Source organism: Hypanus sabinus, chromosome 21 (genome assembly GCF_030144855.1).
Source record: "Hypanus sabinus isolate sHypSab1 chromosome 21, sHypSab1.hap1, whole genome shotgun sequence".
NCBI lineage: Eukaryota > Metazoa > Chordata > Chondrichthyes > Myliobatiformes > Dasyatidae > Hypanus > Hypanus sabinus.
Window position 1 is genome coordinate 39,802,382 of NC_082726.1, and position 20,833 is coordinate 39,823,214.

Below are 20,833 nucleotides of genomic sequence, written 5' to 3' on the forward strand. Positions count from 1 at the left end.
AGATTACCCCATGACACATAACATTCCAGGGAATGATTGGCAGCAGGCACCTGCAGAATTTCGACTTCTCTGGAGCAGAACGAGTTGGTATAATGAGGGTCTGCTGAACCCTGTTGTGTGAAAAAATGGATACAAGATGCAGCAGGTCACCTATGGTACAGTACAATTTCTAAGTCTCCAGGAACTTACCATGACCAAACAAACAGCGGGCAAGTCACCTCACATTTTCTGCCTTGTCAGCATGTGCACCTGCCTTGGTTTTTGCCAGAGATGGATTAATCATCTTTCAGCAACCACAGAATTCCAATCCCATTGTCTGCTGTGAATTTAGTGAGACACTTGACAACTGTGGCTTTGCCTACGATGTTCTGTTGCTAGTGTGGAATGTGGAATGTGGAATTCTGAAGTTCAAAAAGTTTGAACTTTTTGAACTTTGGCATTTCTCTACCTAGGATGCCTCTTTGTTTGAACTTGGTTGCAGAGGTGAAGAAGTCCACTTCCACTGAGTGCAGCTCTTCACAATATCCAGCCAGTGCACTCCTCCCCGGAGACCTGCACCTCATGGAGTCAGAGTTAAACAGCAAAGGAACAGTCCCTTCAGCCCAACTTGCCCGTGGCAACCACTATGTAGGCTAATCCCATTTGATAGTTCACCACTTTGCTTTAAATCTCTTATAGCCAACATTTGTCCACATCTCTTGAGCAATTTGTATCTGTACCCACTTCTACCACTTGTTTTAGAAGCACATTCCATAAACCCACCAACCTCTGTACAAAAAAGCTGCCCCTCAGATCCTTTTTAATCTTTCTCCTCTATCATTAACTAGATTATTTCCCTGCTTTTTTTTTGGGGGGGGGGGGGGAGGTGAAGATGGTAACAACTCACTTTATCTATAACCCTCAATTTTTAAATACATTACCCTCCTACACTCCAGAAGGAAAGTCCCAGCCTACCTACTCTCTCATTATAGCACAAGACCTCCAGCTCAGGTAAAATCCTTAAGGTTTTTTTTTATGTACCCTTTCCAGACTGTAGCTAGATGACCAGAATTAAGCACAATACTCCAAGTGTGGTCTCCCAGTAACTCATAAAGTTGTTATATTGTCTCAACTATTGTATTCATCATTTCTCATGACAGACACAAGCTACAGTGTCTATGCCAGCTCTGAACATACACAATCCTATTTCCCTACCCCCATTCCCTCTCACGCTAATCAACTCTCCTACCACCCATCTACACTAGGGGGTCATTTACAGCAACCAACTCAGTTAGCAATCTGCACACCTTTGGGCTGGGGATGAAAACGGGACGAATCCACATGGTCAGGTGAAGAATGTACAAAAGATCCCTCACGGGCAATGCTGGAGTTCAGAAGAGTCTGGGTCACTTTGTTTGCTGTGTTCCACAACTGGGGCAAACTCAGCAACTGTCTCCAAGCACCTGGAGAGTTCCACCTTTTTTCATACAACCTTCGGACTTTTCTCACCCATGTTTGACAATATTCAATCACTTCTTCCCAATGTATCCACAGCACTCAGTAATTAACCATGGTTCAACTGATAGCACTTGTGTACAAGTTGGAGGATTGTCGATTCACACACAAGTTCAAAAATCCAGACACAAAATATGATACTTCAGCTAAACTGATACCATTTTTCATTTACATATTATTACAAAATAGCATAGTTTTTTTTGTTTGTACCTAATTACGCCAAACAAAATTGAGCACTGCCGTCACTCATATCAATGCTGGTGTCCCTCTTACCTTTGTTCATTGATCTACTTACTAAGTTAGTAGGAGTTCAACTACTGAGTTTTATTAGAGGTAGAAGCCTAGCTGGGAATTGTGGACTCTGGTTCAGGAAAAATTGGCAGGTTCTGGTGCAGAGAGCAGAATTTTCTTTCTAAGAAGAAAATTTTAACCTTTCTGCTCTGTATCTCTCAAATGATTTTCTGCTCATTTAAAATTAAAGCAGTTATGGGAAGTTTCTTGGAAATACACTTTGTACATATTCCAGGTGACCACAGATTGTCCTACAGCAATGAATATTAAAAGGATAACTTTAATGCTATAAGTGCCCCAGTGTTCCAGAGAAATGAGGCTGAACGTCATGCACTTAACCACATGATGCACTGCAGATGGAGAAAAGCACAGTCAGCAATAGATTTTAAGGGACAACATCACAAGGGAAAAGATTGATCCTGAGGTTTATATTGGATTATAAAGAGAGTGGAAACAGGCCAACCAGTCTATGACAGTATTTTGGCTCTTATTCAGCATCTTTATCCAAAGCACTTAGAGGGAATTCCAGAACAGGGCTACTGCATTTACTGAAGGCATCAAGGATGCAATGATCAAGTTTATGGAGCAAGAGGGCAGAACGGATGAAAACACAGGTTGTGCTTAGTAATGCAAGTATTTTGCATCAACAGTGGCAGATGCTTGAAATCCAGAGCAGCACATTCAAAATCCAGGAGGAACTCAACAGGTCAGGGAGAGTGATGAAGGGTCTAGGCCCCAAACTGTCGACCCTTTATCCCTTCCAAAGATGCTGCCTGGCCTGCCGAGTTCCTCCGTCATTTTGCATGTATTATTTTGATATTCTGAATAATTCATTGACCATCTACTGCTGACAGACGTCCTTTAAACCAGACTGTGGGATCATCCACTGAGATAAATTGAAAGAGGGGTCGATTCAAACACATCCGCACTGCCTTTTTACGCAAAATCATGGCTACTTTTCCACACTATATTTCCCGAATGGGGGGGGGGGGGGGGGGGAAGGTCGAAGCATTCCAATCACAACAACAGTGAAACTCTGCGAGGGGTTCGGTTGAAAGCAAGAGGCACGTAGTCAAAACGTCGGGGGGACTCCCCGCAGCCTTCTTTGGATCTGGGATTTCAATCTGTTCCCCTGCTGTCATACCTCCGGGAAGGGATGGGGAGTGGATCTTCCTGCTGGAAGGAAGGCAGAAACTTGGGAATGGGAATCTCTAAGTATGGCCTTGAAAATTGCCTCCCCCACCCCGCCGCCTGGTAGTCCAGCACTGCGTGCGCCCGTGCATACACCCGGCGCCCCAGCTGCTCGGCAACGCAACTCGGGAGAAATTCAACGCTAGTATTTAGAAGGGGACTAAATGAAGTCGTATTCCATCAAACGCTGTGAATTGTCTGGTTGCACCGAACATTCCCCGTCCATGGGTCACAGAGGGTGAAGCACCTGCCAATCACTTTGGGTGCACAACTACTGCTGAAGAGATCTGGAAGCCAGTCACTAGACCGAGTGTAAATTGAATGAGAAATCCCTTGTGCCATACCTCTCCTGCTAACAAAGCATTGTTGCAAACTTCTGTAAGACGGTGGGCAGAGTTCACACAGAAGCCGAGTACACGGGCTGCACAGAAAGTAAGGCTCAGCTTCAGGCATCAGACACATCCAAACGGGCTACTAAACCGCCAAGGGAGAGTCGCAGCATACACCGCCAGAAATATCTGATCGCAACTACGAAAGCACCCATTGAAGGCAGCCTGCACTAGTTGGAACACCGCACGTTGTAGCCTCCAGCCAGGCAGGTAACGTCTTGTCCGCTCCTGTAATATCCGGCAACCCAGCCAGTGGGAAGAGCCCGGCGCTGTGTGCAGGGGGCGGCGGTGTCAGAGGCTTCCCGCCTGGCCGTGGCTAATCAAGGTCACGCCGTGAAATGGGCTACATCTGCTGCCTCCCCTCCAGAGACAAGCAAGTCCCAACATCTGAATGGGAAAATCTCTCAGTGACTTCCCCGACCTGATGGACACGGGTTTAGGGCGTCTGGAGCTGGCTGACTCTTCACAGTCTAGCAATAAATAATCTGTTGGAGGAACTCAGCGGATCAAGCAGCATCCTATGCTAATCTTACTACCCCTTGCACTGCCATAAGGCATAGGAGCAGAATTGGGCCATTCAGCCCTTCGAGTCTGTTCCACCATTCAATCATGCGGATGCATCATGGGCTTGTCTTCGATTGTGCTTTTGAATAGTGAGGTATAATTTATATTCAGTGTGTTGTGTTTACCTATAGCTGTGATACAGCTGCAAGTTATTCATCATGCCTGTACCCTACTGTATTTGTGCTCATGGCAATAGGCTTGGTTTGGGGGAAAGGACCTATGACATTTCGGGTTGAAATCCTGCATCATGACCCTGCTTTTTGTCCCAGATTGTGACAGTTCCTTTCCTTCCACAGATGCTGCTGAATCCACTGAATTCTTCCAGCATATTGGTTGTTGTTGCAGATCACATCATCCTTTGTCTCTTGTGTATGCAAATTGTTTCTTCTTTAAAAACAGATTTATTAACAAATTTTGCAATATTACTATTTTCCCAGATCACCTTACAAAATTTACAATTAAAACTTTGCCATCCTCATCCAGGACACCGTGTGCTCCCTTCTCCAGGAACACCCAAGTACGGGCGGCAGTTTGGTCAGACAGAACACTAGCTGGCTGGATGGGGACCTATGAATGCCCACCTTGGCCACGCTCAGGAGCAGTCTGCTGATTTCCCCACAAACAACGCATCCTCCTCCATGCTGGGCACCTGAAGAGAGTGGGGCTGAATCAGTGCAACCAGAACATGAGTACCCTCTTGAATACTCCAACAGGGTGCAACCTCTCACATTCTATATAAACATGGGAACACCTCTGGGCAGACGGTCTGGGAGTAATGTCACCCACCACTGGTCACTGCAGGGTCTTGTCCTGTGGGGCAGCCTCTCACACACTCAAAGTGCACTGTTGAAAGAGGGGACAGGAGAAGCAATTGTGCTTTGTTAAATAATAAATGTAAAGAATGACATCTACTGATTGTGTTGTATTTCCTGTATTATTTATGAATAAAATTTACTTTTGAAGTAGAGAACGCCCACGATGCTCAGATTCTGCAAATTAATTGCCAAAAAACTTCTTTATACTTTAGTTCAATTTAGTCCTCTTTAACTTGATCCCACTGTGGGCTGTGATTTGGGTAGTTTTCCAATAGTTGTCGTGGTAAGAGAGAAATCACCCCCAGTGCTATGGAGCTGGGGGTGGTGGGGTCAACCATTTGTCATCAGGTGTCATAGACATCCGGATGGCAACAGCTGACAGTATCTTAAAGGGGCATCTTCATGGGGGGGAAATATTTCACAAGTTATTTCTGTCTGCAAGTACATGTCTGGGATGCAAATCACATTGAAACATTCCATTATAACCTCAGATGTGTACTTAAATGGAGCAATGGTGACTCAGTAAACTTTGTGTTTACTGGTATGACTAACAGTTTACATTTGAATGGATGCTGCCTTTGACATAGTTGTGTCAGGTTGAATCACACATGTTGTTCCATTCTTATCCGTGCACTTGCAAACCGAGAGTCACCAGCGATAGCTTCCCCTCATGCACCATCACCATCTCCCGAATTTTCCTAAGGATCAATCTCAAGAGTCCTACAGGCAACATCACCTGGAAAACGTTGTCCCTTTGTCCATGTGCTGCAACCTCCCAGACCGACCTCACCATCCCCTTCACATTTCCAGCCTCTGCTTCTGCGCAGCCAGTTGCTTTAACCAGTGGTATTTGAGTGGGACTTCTTTCCAATTAAATATTAGGAATCCGGAAACTGGAGGAAGATCAGAAGGAAATGGGAGGAGGGAAGGAGAAGGTTGCCTGAAATGGGAAAACTTGGTGTTTGTACCATGGGGTTGCAGAATAACCAGGTGGAGTATGAGGTGTTCTTCCTCACCTTTGTGTTGGGCCTCACCTGGTGGTGGAGAAGGCAGAGGATAGAAAACTCGGAGTGGGAATGGGTAAGGGAACTGGGAGGTTGGTGGGGTTGCTATGAGGGTGATAAACTAGTCCCACTTACCACCCCAAACTTCAACCATTCTCCACTCTAACCCCCCCCCCCCCCCCGCCACCAATTTGGCTCTACCGGTCCCAATCGTCCTCTACCCCTCCCCCACCTGGGGCCAGCTTCCCATCATCCTCCACTCCTCCTCATCCACCAATCATCTCTTCACTTTTCCTCCACCAATCATCTCTGCCCCCTGTACCATCTCTCCCACTCATCTTCGTATTGCTAACTCCCTCTCTTTGTTTTTATTCCTAATGCAGGGTTTTGACACGAAACATGGAGAAAAGTGGGTTGTTTGTTGCACCTGTTGCATTTGCCCCTGACAGACCCTGCCCACGTCCACCAGTAACATTGGATACCTCTGCCCTAACTCAGATTAGCAACTGCTGAAATTCCGGTCTCCTGTAACCTCACATTTCCAGAAGAAGATGGCTCCCATGAACAACGCAACCAAGGGCACCATCCCCAAGAAGAGTCATGAAGCAACTCCTTTCACTTCCTTTATGTCTCCTTTTTATTTCAGATGTGGTTCAGCTTCTGTCGGAGCCCATTATCTACATCCTAGCAGTGTTTTATCAGGCTGATCTAGTGTTTTGCTGCCTCCAAGAGGGCTCCACAAGACTGCAAGCAAGGAGTGTGGCCTGGAGGCCAAGAGGCCTGGACAAAGGGTGTGAACCCATGACCAACTCCACCTTGCTGATTAGAGCACCGAGAAAGATTGAAATCACAAGCTGGGTGTGGAGAGACAAGTGAATCTTCAGTGCCGTTTACCAGCCCCTTGCTCACTGGTGCCGGAGGAGGGTGACTACGTGATGGTTTCTGTCGTCCTTGAGGCTGTCGGAGGATGGTGCCCGAGTAAAGTTTAATTGACATGTTCTGATATGTTCTATTTTTCTGGTTTCTCCTTTTTTTGTTGCTATATTTGGGAGTTATTGACCTTCAGATAATGAACACTGTCCAGTATAGAGGGGCGACAGCACAGGACCGAAAGAAGCTACAGAAGGTTGTAAATCTAGTCAGCTCCATCTTGGGAACTAGCCTACAAAGTACCCAGGACATCTTTAGGGAGCAGTGTCTCAGAAAGGCGGCATCCATTATTAAAGACCTCCAGCACCCAGGGCATGCTCTGTTCTCACTGTTACCATCAGGTAGGAGGTACAGAAGTCCGAAGGCACACACTCAGAGATTCAGGAACAGCTTCTTCCCCTCTGCCATCCGATTCTTAAATGGCCTCTGAAGCTTTGGGCACTACCTCAATTTTTTAATGTACAGTACTTATGTTTTTGCACATTTTTAATAATCTATTCAATATGCGTAATTGATTTACTTGTTTATTTATTATTATGTTTTATTTTATTTATTATTATTTTCTCTCTCTCTGCTAGATTATGTGCTGCATTGAACTGCTGCTGCTAAGTTAACAAATTTCACGTCACATGCCGGTGATAATAAACCTGATTCTGATTCTGATTCTGAGCTGAACTGAAAAATGCCTTTTGATTTTGTGTTTTATATACTGTGTTTTTGATAGTTTTCTTGTTGCCAGGGGGGCGGGAACAAGGTGGGGTGTTTGATATTTTTCTTTGAACGAATTCCATGGTTCTTCTTTGTTTGTGGCTGTCTGCGGGAAAACAAATCTCAGGGTTGTATACTGCATACACACTTTGATAATAAATGTGCTTGGAATCCTTTGAATCTTTCCCTGTCAACACAAGCTGGTCTCTGCAATTTTACTCTCCAAACCTCAGAGTTCCTCTAATACTCTCATTACCCACCTCTGTTTCACCCATTAGAGACCTGTCTCATTGACATATGCCGGCTCTTGTTTAACAATGCCTCAATTCAAAACAAACATTTCCAAATGCTATTCTGCATTCTGTTTTCCTTTTACTACTTAAATGTAATTGATGTAACTACGTACAGCACGATCTGTCTGGACGGCATGAGAACAAAAGCTTTTCACTGTATCTCAGTAAGTGTGACAGTACCAGTGTCACCCACAGCAAGATCTGTGCTCGATCCGAAGGTATCGGATTAGACAAGAGCCTGGGGCTGTTCAGTTACCTCAATATGACTCGGGGTGCAGTAAATCTTGTTGATTTGATGTGGGCCTGTCAAGAACTTGTACAGAGGAAGACTTTGCACAAAGTGTCTCTTTAGCTTAATGGTGGTTTTATGCCGATCTTGCATACAGCCTAGAAGTTGCTCAATCTTGTTTCGCTATGTTTACCATTAGTCCATAAAAGCTTAAGACACAGGAGCAGAGTTAGGCTATTTGGCCCAACGAATCAGCTCTGCCATTCTATCATGGCTGATTTATTATCCCTCTCAAACCCATTCTCCTTCCTTCACCCCGAAACCTCCGAATCCCTTACTTATCAAGAGACTATAAACCTGCACATTCTTAAATGGCAGAATCAGAATCAGGTTTAATATCACCGGCATATGCCTTGACATCTGTTGTCTATGCAATACATAATAATAGAGAAAACAATCATGAATTACAGTAAGTATAAATATAATTAGGTGTCAAAAAGGTTGTTGTGAAGCATCGAGTGTGATAGTGTGGTGGATAGTGCTTGTCGCTCTCACTTTCAGCTTCCACCGCTGGCTAGCAGCCTCATGAAAAGGAGAGCTGAGTGTGCAAGTCTCTTGCTGCCAGTACACAGCCCCTCCAACAGCAAGCCTCACGTCCTGCCTTCTCACTGGGGACACACAGAAACTGACCTCCTTTCGGACTAAGGGTGAACTACAGAGGGCAGGGAGGAGGTCTAGCCCCTGCACACATAGCATGCGGGCCCACTGGTGTGTAGACGTGCCTTTGTGCTCGTGAACCAGATCCCCAGCTACAGGTAAATAGCCCCATTGTTTTGTGGACAGCGTCGGGAGAGACAAAGGCTATGGGAGTAAACCTGGAAAGCAAATCCAGCATGGAGCCCCTTAGGTGGCTGGATGTCATTGAACATCCTTGCAGCAGCTCCTGCAACCAAGCTGGTGCCAAATGTATTGCTTCATAAGTTTTGCTTTGATGAGGCCGAGAGGGGGATCTTGATGAATGGGCATCTCAGGTTCTCCATTCCTTCCGCTAGACTTGTGATGATGATCATCATCATCCACTGACCTTCGAGACAGTCAGATGCCAACCAACCAGTTAAATCAAATAATTAGTGTAAAAATAAAAATATTTAAAAGTATTGAGTATTCATAGGTTCAATGTCCATTCTGAAATCTGACGGCAGTGGAGAAGAAGCTGTTCCTAAAGTGTTGAATATCTTCACACTCCTGTACGTCCTTCTTAATGGTAGCAATGAGAAGAGGACACATCCTGGGTGACAGATGCTGCCTTTTTAAGGCATTGCATTTTGAAGGTACAAAATGCTGGGGAGGCTGGAGCCCACGATGGAGCTGGCCGAGTTTGTAACTTTCTGCAGCTTTTCCCGATCCTGTGCCCCCCCATCTGATACTAGACAGTGATGCAACCAGTTAAAATGCTCTCCACTGTACATCTGTAGGAATTTGCGGGTGACATACCACACCTAACGAAATATGGTCACTGTTGTGCCTTCTTTGTAATTGCATCAATGTGTTGAGCTTAGGATAGACCTTCAGAGATGTTGAAACCCAGGAACTTAAAACTGCTTACCCTTTCCACTGCTGATCCCTCGGTGAAGATTAGTATGTGGTCCCTTGACTTCACCTTCCCGAAGTCCACAATCAATTCCTTGGTCTTATTGACATTTAGTGCAAGGTTATTGTTTTCAACATCACTCAACCAAGTGATCTATCTCACTCCCATAAGCCTCCTCATCACCATCTGAAGTTCTGCTCACAAAAGTTGTGTCACTGGCAAATTTATAAATGCCATTTGAGCTGTCACTAGCTGTACGGTCGTGGGTGTCGAGAGAATAGAGCAGTGGGCTAAGCACACATCCTTGAGGTGGGCCAGGGTTGAATGCCAGCAAGAAAGAGATGTTATTTCTGATACACACAGACTGTGGTCTCCCAATGAAGAAGTCAAATATCCATTTGCAGAGGGAGGCACAGAGGAAAATGTTTTAGAGCTTGTTGACCCCTCAGGAGCCAATAGGGATTGGTTCAAGATTGGTTCAAGAGCCAATAGGGATAACTTGACTCAACTTTACTCGCCCCATCATTGAAGTGTTCCCTTAACCAATGGACTCACTTTCAAGGACTCTTTCTCTCATGTTCTTGATATTTATTGTTTATTTATTTATTTTCTTTTGTATTTGCAAAATTTGTTGACTTTTGCACAGTGGTTTTCTATCCGTCTTGTTTGGTGTAGTCTTTCATTGATTCTTGGATTCACTGAGCCTGCCTGCAAGAAAGCAAATCCCAGGGTTGCAAATGGTGACGTATATGTACGTTGATAATAAATTTACTTTGAACCTTGAGAATTGAGGGTACGATGGTGTGGAAAACTGAGCTGTAAGCAGTTAGCAGCAGCCTGGTTTTGTCCAGGTGACCCACGGCTGAGTGGAGAGCCAGCGAGATTGCATCCATTGTTGGCCTTTGTGGCAATAGGCAAGCTGCAGTGAGGCCAGGGCCTTGCTAGGCAGGAGTTGATGCTGGCCATGACCAGCTTCTCAAAGCACTTCATCACGGTAGATGTGAGTGTTACTGGGTGATAGTCACTGAGGCTGCTCACCTTGCACTTCTTGGTCACTGGTATGAGTATCATGTTTTTAAAGAGGTACAAACTTCTGACTGCAGCAATGAGAGATTGAAGATGTTCTTGAACAGTCCAATCAGTTGTCCCAGGTTGTCAGTGCCCAACCAGGTATAGCATTAGTGTACCTCACAATGTCAGTCTCCTAGACACAGATTACAGGGTCACCAGATGCTGCAGGGATTCACACAGGTGTAGTTTTATTATCACTTTCAACGTGTGCATAAGAGGCATTTAGCTCAACTGGGAGTGAAGCATCACAGCCATTCATGATGTTACGTTTTGCCTTGTAGGAAGTAATGGCCTGCAAATCCTGCCAGAGGTGACGTACAATCAATTCCATCTCTAACTTCAATTAGAATCGTTTTTTTTACCCTTAAGGTGACCTTCCAGTGGTCATACCGATTACAGGTCTTGAATGCCACTGATCAGGTCCTCAGCAGACTCCCAATCTCATGGTTCATTCACAGCTTTTGGTCTGGATATGCCTGGTATGTTCTCAAAGGGACACAGTCATCCACACAGATCTTGATGAAGTCAGTGACAACTGGAATACATTCATTCAGATCCAAAGATGAATCCCTGAATATCATCCAGTCCACTGATTCAAAACAATCCTGTAAGCACTCATCCATCTCCCTTGACCATACCTTCTTGTCTTCACCACTAGTACTGTGGTCTTTAGTCTCTAACTAGATACTGGGAGGAGGAGTACAACCAAGTGAACAGAGTCTTTCCACAGTGAAGGCTTGGGTTAGCACTGTAAGCATTTTTGATGGTGGTACAACAGTGGCCAAGTATGTTGGCTCCTCTGGTTCAACTAGTGATATGTTGGGGATAATTGATCAGAAACTTCTTCAATCTGGCCTGGTTGAAATCCCCCACATGATAGGGAAGGCATCAGGGTACACTGTTTCCTGACTACTCTTCCAGTGCTGGAATGTACGGGGTGATGGCAGAAAACCCCCTCAGCAAATAAAATGGACAACACTTGAGCACTAGATGTTCAGGATTGCTTGAACCTATATCATCACCTCTATAATATAGACTCAAGAGATTCAGCAGATGCTGGAAATCAACAGTAATAACACAAAAATGCTGGAGGAACCTAACATGTTAGGTAGTATCTCTGGAGAGGAATAAACAGTTGACATTTCAGACCGAGATTCTTCATCAGGACTTCATGAACCTAATGAAGGATCTCAGCCCAAAACATCAACTCTTTATTGCTCTCCATAGCTGCTGCCTGACCTCCTGAGTTCCATCAGCATTCTGTGTATGTTACCTTGTAGAATATAGACCATGTGCTACTCTATTGATCTATTGCAAGCTCTCACAGCGGGGATCTTGATAGACAAAGCTGTCTAGGAGGGTGGGGAAGGATTTTGCTGACAGATAGTCTGCCCACAGGAGGAAGATCTTTTTGCAGAGGTACAACCAGATGCTCCTGGCAGGTTTCAGTAGTGATGTCTGAATGAATTTCAGCATGAATTGGTAATTGGTTTCTTATTTCACATGTATTGAAATACAGTGTAAAGATTTGGTTTGAGTGTCATCCAAACAGATCATTCCATACATAAGTCCATCAAGGTAGGACAAGAGAGAAAAACGGAAAGCAGAACGTACTGTCACAGTTACAAGGAAAGTGCAGTAAGGGAGACAATAAGGTGCGTGCCATGATGGAGTAGATTGAGAGATCCAAGTGTTCGTCTTTGCTGTATAAGAGGTCTGTTCAAGAGCGTTCAAACAGCAGGGTAGAAGCTGTCCTTCTGCATGGTGGTGTGTGTTCTTAAGCTTTTGTATCTTATGCCCAATCAAAGAAGAGAAGATGAAAGAATGACTGGGATGGGATTATGTTGTCTTGCTTCCTGAGGTAGGGGAACTGTAGACAGAGTCTATGCAGCAGGGGCTGGTTTTCATGATGGACTAGGCTGTGCACATGAAAACAGGCTCTTCAGCCCATCAAGTTCATGTTGACCATCAAGAACACATTTACACATCCAATTATATTCTCTCTATATTTCCATCTACTTCCCTAGATCCTACCACTGTGCTCAAAGTGGCCAAGTAATGTGCCGTAGCTTTAGGATGTGGGAGGAAACAGGAGCACTCGGAGGAAATCCATGCAGTCACATGGAGAATGTTCAAGTCCCACACAGACAGCACGCAAGCTCACTATTCAACCTGAGGCTACTCCACCATCTGTGTTCTGTACAAATTAGTATAGTCCATGAATTTCTACAATTAGGGAAACATTGAATTTTAAATCTTTGTGCAGTAAAGGCCGTAGGATCACTGGGGACCCGAGTCACCCCAACCACAATCTATTCCAGCAGCTACCATCTGGGAAACAGTACCGCAGCATAAAAGCCAGGACCAACAGGCTCCAGGACAGCTTCTTCCATCAGGCCACCAGACTGATTATTAACTCACGCTGATTTGAGTGTATTCTATGTTACATTGACTGCTCTATTTATTATAAATTATTATAAATTACTATGATTGCACATCACACATCTAGACAGAGATGTAACATAAAGATTTTTACTTGTCATGTATGTGAAGGATGTAAGAAATAAAGTCAATTCAATTCAATTCAAAATCTTCCTGCTGCTAAGGATGAATTCTATCTCCCTGAGGAAGGAATTTGTAAATCCTCCCTTACCCAACAGAGAGCAGCAAAGTGTGAGATATGACAGAAGCCAACAATGACAGCATGTGTGATCCTGAGGTCAAAAACCCTGACCTTGACTTTTACAGGCAATGCTATCCAAGTACAAGCAAAAAGAACAGAGGAAAATTTAGGCAGAAGTCGATCACTAAGTCCCTCAATTATTCACTATAATCGTGGCTGATCTCTGCTGGCTTCAACTCCTCTTCAGTTCCTTCCAACCTTCAATTCATTGTTCTTTCAAGTATTAATCTTTATCTTAAATACCTAAAGCAATGAACATAGAACAATGCAGCACAGTACAGGCCATTCAGCTCACCATGTTGTGCCAACATTTTAACCTACTCTTAAGATCTATCTAATCCTTCCCGGCTACGTAACCTTCCAATTTTTCTTTCATCCATGTGCCTATCTAAGAGTCTCTTAAATGTCCCTAATCTATCTGCCTCTATCACCACCCCTGGCAGAGCATTCCACACATCTACCTCTATCTGTGTAAAAAACTTGCCTCTGATATCCATCCTTCAATCACCTTACATCGAATGATCTGACATCTACCACTCTCTGGGCCAGAAAACTCCAGAGATTTACTGCCCTTGGGGATGGTGATGAATCACAGCGCTCTGAGAAAAGGAGTTGGCACATTTACATTTTAACTGACCGGTCCCTTATTTCTAACTGTATCCCTTTGTTTCTGGCTTTCTGACATGTGAAAGCATCCCAGCATCTACCCTATATTTACCCCTTGTTCTTCTAAACTCCAAAGGAAGCAGACTTAAAACTGTCCAGCCACTATTTAAAGGACAACTGTCCCAGACCAGGTGAATCTCCTTTGGGCTGCCTCTGTGCACTATACCCTGCCATATACACAGAGCTTTAGCAGATGCTGGAAATCAAGAGCAACACACTCAAAATGCTGGAGGAATTCAACAGATCAAGCAGCATCTACGGCAATAAATAAACAGTTGACATTTTGAGCCAAAACCCTTTATCGAGACTGGAAAGGAAGGGGAAAGATGCCAGAATAAAAAGGTAAGCCAAAGGTAGGGAGTACAAACCGGAGGGCAATATAGGAAGCCAGGTGGTTGGGGGAGGTGGATGAAATAAGAAGCTAGGAGGTGATAGATGGAAAGGTTAAATGGCTGGAGAAGAAGGAATCTGATATGAGAGGAGAGTGAACCATGGAAGAAAGGGAAGGAGGAGGGTACCCAGGAGAAGGTGATAGGCAGGTGATGAGAAGTAAGTGGAGGCAGGGACCAGAATGAGGAATTGAAGAAGAGAGAAGAGGGAAGGGGAAAATTTTGAAGGACATTGGGGAATTCGATATGCATGCCATCAGGTTGGAAATTACAGAATATGAGGTGTTGTTTCTCCAACCTGAAAGTGGCCTCAAAGCGAATGGGGATTGGATAAAGCAAAGGTGCGAGGGAGGTATATCCTTCAATATATATGTTGGGAGTCTGTTTGTAAGTTCACAGATCTCACTGAGGATGAGACATTGCCATGTTCACAGGATGAGTAAAGCACAGGCTACTTCAAGGCTTTTCAGAGGAGTGATGTTGCAAGTCATGTTGGGTGGTTTTGGCTTTACACTATTATGGATATAATGTGGGAAGTGTGTCTTCATACTAGAGAAAGTTTCAAGTACTAATGAAAACATGGGAGAGGTGAACAAAGATGAAGAATTCATGCTGAACAGGTGTGTTGCGGGAAGAATCTAGGGGTGTGGGTTACCTGGAATTGGAAAATTCAATCTTAATACCATTGGGGTGTAAATCACCAAAGAGGAATATGAGATGTTGTTCTAGTTTGCATTTGGCCTCTCTGTAGTGATTTCTGGCTGAGGACAGAGGTCAATGTGGGAGTGGGAAGTAGAGTAAAAGAAAACATAAAATCAGAAGCTCGAGATGGCTGTTACAGATATCAGGTACTATGGGTACTCCTAGTTTATCCCTGATCTCACTTCTATAGGAGTGGCCACATCATGAGAACCAAATACAGTAGAACAGGATGGAAAGATGCAGGTGAACCTACCTTTGCTGGAAAGGCAGTTTATGTTCCTGGATTGTTATAAAGAAGGATTAAAGGGATAGGTGTAACCTGTGGGATTAGGTTGGAGCCGATGCAAATGGAATGGTTGAGGTTGCCGAGGCAGGTGGGGTAAGAGGTGAAGAACAAGGGAACTGCACTCAGTGGCCACTTTATTAGGTACACCTAAACACTTGCTTGTTAATGCAAATACTTAACCAGCCAATCATGTGGCAGAAACTCAATGCGTAAGAGCATGCAGGCATGGTCAAGAAGTTCAGTCGTTGTTCAGACCAAACATCAAAATGGGGGAAGGAATGTGATCTAAGGGACTTTGACAGTGAAATGGTTGCTGGTGCCAAATGGGGTGGTTTGAGCGTCTCAGAAACTGCAGATTTCCTGTGATTTTCATGTACAACAGTCTCTAGAGTTTACAGAGAATGGTGCAAAAACCAAAAACATCCAATGAGTGGTAGTTTTGTGGGTGAAGACGCCTGGTTAATGAGAGAGATCAGAGGAGAATGGACAGACTGGCTCAAGCTGAAAGGTGACATTAACTCAACTAACTATGCATTATAACAGTGATGTGCAGAAGAGCATCTTTAAATGCACAACATGTTGAACCTTGAAGTGGATGGGCCACATCAGCAAAAGACCATGAACATACCCTCAGTGCGTGTTGCTGTTCTGCTTGGGAAGAGGGAGGTGAGAGTAGTCATGTAGTAAATGGAAGAGGTGCAGGTGAGGGCTTCATCAACCATGAGGGCAGGGAAGTCACATTTCTCGAAGGAGGACATTTCAGATGCTGTAGAGCAGAGGACTTCATCTTGAGAACAGTTATAGAGATGGTAAAACTGAGCAACGAGGATGTAGGAGGTAGGGTGGGAGGAGGTACAGTATAATCAAGGTCACTGTGTCAGTGGCAATTCTGTCACCTGAGATGAAGTTAGAGAGATCCGGAAAATGAAGTGTCAGAGATACTCCAGGTGAATTTGAGAGCAGGGTAAACGTTGGTGATAAAGTTGATGAGTTTTGCAGTGCAGGAGGCAGCACTAATGCATTTTCCAATATAGCAGAGGAAGAGTTCATCAGGGTGCTGGAATTGGTTTGGATGGATCTTTAACTGTCTAAGGTACAGGATAAATGAGCAGAGAGGTCACACAATACCAATAAATTATGAATTGGGTCTCAGCTACAGTACCATACAGGTATTTTCAATACAGTACAGGAAATCTGCAGGAACACAGAGGGACCTACTTGTATCCCACTAAGGCTAGGGAACTATAATTGTGGTGACTATAGTTTCTTTGGCTGCTAACTGCAACATGGGGCAATTTCCTCCCCCACTGTTTCCCGTCCCACTGTTGCTCCCTACCATGTTTTCCTGAAATATTAATTCTTAAGTTTTATATTACACCTTCATGTTCCCTGTCTAAAATGCTGGTTGACAAGTTTCCTACATTATCATCCAGCTTCTTCATGTTTGACCTCCTGTCCTCCAGATTCAGAATCAGATTTGGACTCAGGTTCATTTTACTTATCACATGTACAATGAACAATGTCAGCAGTCTGCAAGTATTGTCCCACTCTCCGGTGACAATATAGCATACACATAATGTTCTGCAGCACAACAACAACAAAACAACAGAAAAACCAGCCACTTACATCCCTCCCTCCCACCCAACTACACATACAGACAGTCTTCCTACCCCATAACAGGCCACCTCTGGTCCTTCTGCTTCTATTGGACTGGCAGACATCAGACCTCTGACTTCCCCAGTGGACTCTTGGACACACAGACCCAGGGCTTTGGCCATTGGACCTTAACTTCTGAATAGCCGATTGTCCTGTGGCTTCAAGCCCAGGTTTCACCGACAACAGCACTCCAAGCTCTGGACTCGCTGGTGATGGACTTCAGGCTCCAGTGAGTGTCATTATTTTTCTCAATGTTCTTCACCTTTCAAAGGTTTGGGTGATCTGCAGACTTTGAAGTTCTGTCGCATCCAGGTCATTAAAAATCAATTTGGGCAGAGATTTAGAAAAAAAACCCTGTCATGTAGTCAGTGACGCACAGATGGAAACAAGACAGGCTGGAACAGGTTTGGATTTTCCTTTGTCTGCTGGAGGAAGCAATACTAACTAGATGAACCAGTCTTGAATTTTAACGATAAAATGCTTTTATTTTGACAAGGACATTGGAAATCTATATACAGTCAGTGGCCAATTGTACCTCCGGAACCTAATAAAGTGGCTACTGAGCATACGATTATGGTCTTCTGCTGCTGTAGCCCATCCACTTCAAGTTTTGAAGTGTTATGCATTCAGAGATGCTCATCTGCACACTCCTGTACTATGCATGGTTATTTGATTTACTGTCAGCTTGAAGCAGTATGGCCATTCTTTTCTGACCCCTCTCATTAACAAGGTGTTTTCTACCCATGGAACTGCTGCTCACTGAATTTTTTTTTTGTTTTTTCGTGCCTTTCTCTATAAACTCTAGAGACTGTTGTGTGTGAAAATCCCAGACGATCAGCATACTCAAACCACTCTGTCTGGCATCAACGATCATTCCACGGTTAAAGTCACTTCGATCACATTCCTTCCCCAGTCTAGCATTTGCTCTGAACAACAACTGAGCCTATTGACCATGTCTGCTGCTTTTATACATTGACTTGCTGCTGCATGATTGGCTGATCAGATATTCACATTAATGAGCAGGTACATAAATGCATCTAATAATGTGGCCACTAAGTGTAAATAGAAACATTATGGAATATTCTTATCGGTACTGGTCACCTGCTAGAAAATGCTCGCATCTATTAACATGATTAACATTTAATTGGTTGTTAGGTATTGTTTGCTTTCAAAGAGACATTTCTAGGGAAATCAACTGATCAAATCATGGGATATTATTTTGTTCACATGAAAAGTTTGCTTTACCCTTAAAATATTGCAATTATCAACTTAAATATTAGCAATTGAAAAATGTAAATCGATTCCGTTTATTTATTTACAGGGCAAATAACAGTAAGCAGCAACCTAGTATAAAATGCTGTACACCCCGCCCCGCCTTACAAGTAATCAGTGGGAATGCAGTACACTTCATTTAATATAGTGCTGTCGTTAAATTGTAAAACGATGAAAGCATCTAAAAGTTTTAAATAAAACTGCTTTATACATAAAAAGTACAAAAATCAGGAAAGAAAGGAAGTGATAGGAAAGGATGCTGACATAAGACATAGGAGAAGAATTAGGCCATTTGGCCCAACAAGACTGCTCTGTTATTCCACCATGGCTGATTTATTACCCCTCTCAACTCCATTCTCCTGCATTCTCCCTATAATCTTTGAAACTGTTACTAATTAAGAACCTACCAACCTCTGCTTCAAATATACCAAATGGCTTGGCCTCTACAATTACCTGTGGCAACAGATTCCACAGACTCGCTTCCTTATGGCTAAAAAAATTCCTCCTCATCTCCATTCTAAATGGACATTCTTCTGTTCTGAAGCTGTGCCCTCTGGTCCTAGCCTCCCCTACTATAGGAAACACCCTCTCCATGTCTACTCTATCTTGGCCTTTCAAATCAAACTTTAATGACTAAGTATTCAGATCATTTAGCTCAAACACCTGGACCAATGCTATGTGTAGACATCTGAAGGAATAGAGCCAGGTTACCATGGTAGTGGAACATGCTAATTGTATCCTTGGGCAGTGGAGGGAAAACAGTTCAAAACAAGCTAGAGTTTAAACAGCCTTGAAATTGGCTTTGGAAAAGCTGATATTCAAGCCAGAAAGGTATGCTAAATATTTTATAAAACACCTGCTAGCCCTGAGCTGGAGAATTGTGTCCACTGCTGGGCACCAAAGTTGGAGAAGTGGTAACAATGAAGAAGGACGGCTGAAAACTGCAGAAAGCTGGAGCTGTTCCAAGTTCAGCAGAGGAGGATTTGAAGAACCATCCTCTGCTGCAGGCCTTTTTAGGGAGGTACCACAGTTAGCGTAACACTTTACAGATTGGTGTTCAATTCCTGTTGCTGTCTTTAAAGAGTTCAAACCTTCTCCCCTTGACTGTCTGGCTTTCCTCCTGTTGCTCACGTTTCCTCCCACATTCCCAAGACTAACGAGTTATGATTAGTAAGTTGTGGGCGTGCTATGTTGACACCAAGGGGATGGTGGCACTTGTAGGCTGCCCCTAGCACTACACAGTCTCTGTTGATTGTTGACACAAAGGGAACATTTCATTGTATGATTTCATGTACATGTGACAATTAAATAAATAAATCTTTAAAGAAGAAGTGTGCAAACTGATGAAGGATTTTGATAAATATGCTGAAAGCTCATTTATTGTTGTGCCAGACTTGGCAGGTATTGGTTAATAGGATGTCTACTGAGGAGCTCCCTCAACAATGCACAGTATCAGTCAGCGGAGTCCAGGTAAGCAGGCTTTTATTCCAATAATTGCCACGTTCCTCTGTAGTTACACTCCCCTCACTTTGTTAGTAGGCCAAATATTTTAATTGCAGTCTGGTGGCATACGATACAAATGTATGCATTGTTTGCCAGGGAAGAAGTAGATGCATTGTTACTGTCAGGACGTTTTCTGTGAAACAATTAAGTGCTTTATCAGTTCTAAAATAAAACAAATATTGTGATTAGATTATTTTGCTTATTGAATAATTTTGAATGGAAGGTTCAAAATATTTAGCTATATATATATTTAGAAGCTCACATGTACCATTAGATTCACTCAAAGACTTTTTCCATAAGATCATAAGATAGGAGCAGAATTAGGCTATTCAGCCCATCAAATCTGCTCTCCCATTACATCATGGCAATTTATTATTCCCTTTCAACCCAATTCTCCTTCCTTCTCCTTTTTCAATTTTACTAATGAAGAACCAGTCAATTTTTTTGCACTCATCTAACCCTGTACTTCAAATGTACACTGCACATATATCCACGAAGCAGATGACAAAAATATTTGTGTACATCCCACTGGGACAGAACTAGGGTCAGGAGATAATGGTGGATAGCAGGACAGGCCATGTAAGGAGGTACATGTGTGCTAACATTTTCAGTGTGGATTCCTCACTTCCCGAAACGGCCTTCCTGTCTGCTAAGTGCACCTAGCGTTTTCCCTTCCTGATGAATATTGAGGCTGGGCTCGACTGAGTTTAAAACAAAATGCACAGTTTGTATTTTGGAAACTAATTATTGGATTTAAACCCGGACAGAAGTGTGTTGGCAAAACAGCAGAGTAAACATGAAATGAGTTAGAAAAAGCCTCAGCGTCATTGAGACTAAGTTGTAAAAAACTTCATGTTCTGCATATTATATTAAAGAAAAGGATGAAAGATTTACATTTATATTATATCTTTTTATCACATCTTTTCAACCTCAGGATGTCTGATGGCACTTTCTAAAATGTAGTTGCTGTCACAGAACAGGAAACTCCCCACTGATTAGTGCACAGAGAGATCCCATGCTGTAATCTGTTTTTAGTCATGTTGGAAAGGATCCTGGGGAGATCTCTGAGCTTGAATAGTGGTTTGGATCTTAAGTGTACATCAGAG

At 43.5% G+C, this 20,833-nt stretch overlaps 1 protein-coding gene across 7 annotated transcripts in view; it reads right to left on the reverse strand.

The window, feature by feature from the left end:
• LOC132378983 (rho GTPase-activating protein 22-like) overlaps positions 1-20,833 on the reverse strand; it is a 472,736-nt gene that overhangs the window by 40,452 nt on the left and 411,451 nt on the right. The window contains exon 1 of one of the 7 annotated variants that reach the window (XM_059946403.1): positions 3,321-3,580. The exons of the other annotated variants lie outside the window; for them this stretch is intronic. Within the exon in view, the coding sequence (XP_059802386.1) occupies positions 3,321-3,438 (118 nt within the window). The 5' untranslated portion in view covers positions 3,439-3,580. Of the gene's footprint in view, positions 1-3,320; positions 3,581-20,833 lie in introns of those variants that run through there. 7 annotated transcript variants of the gene reach the window in all.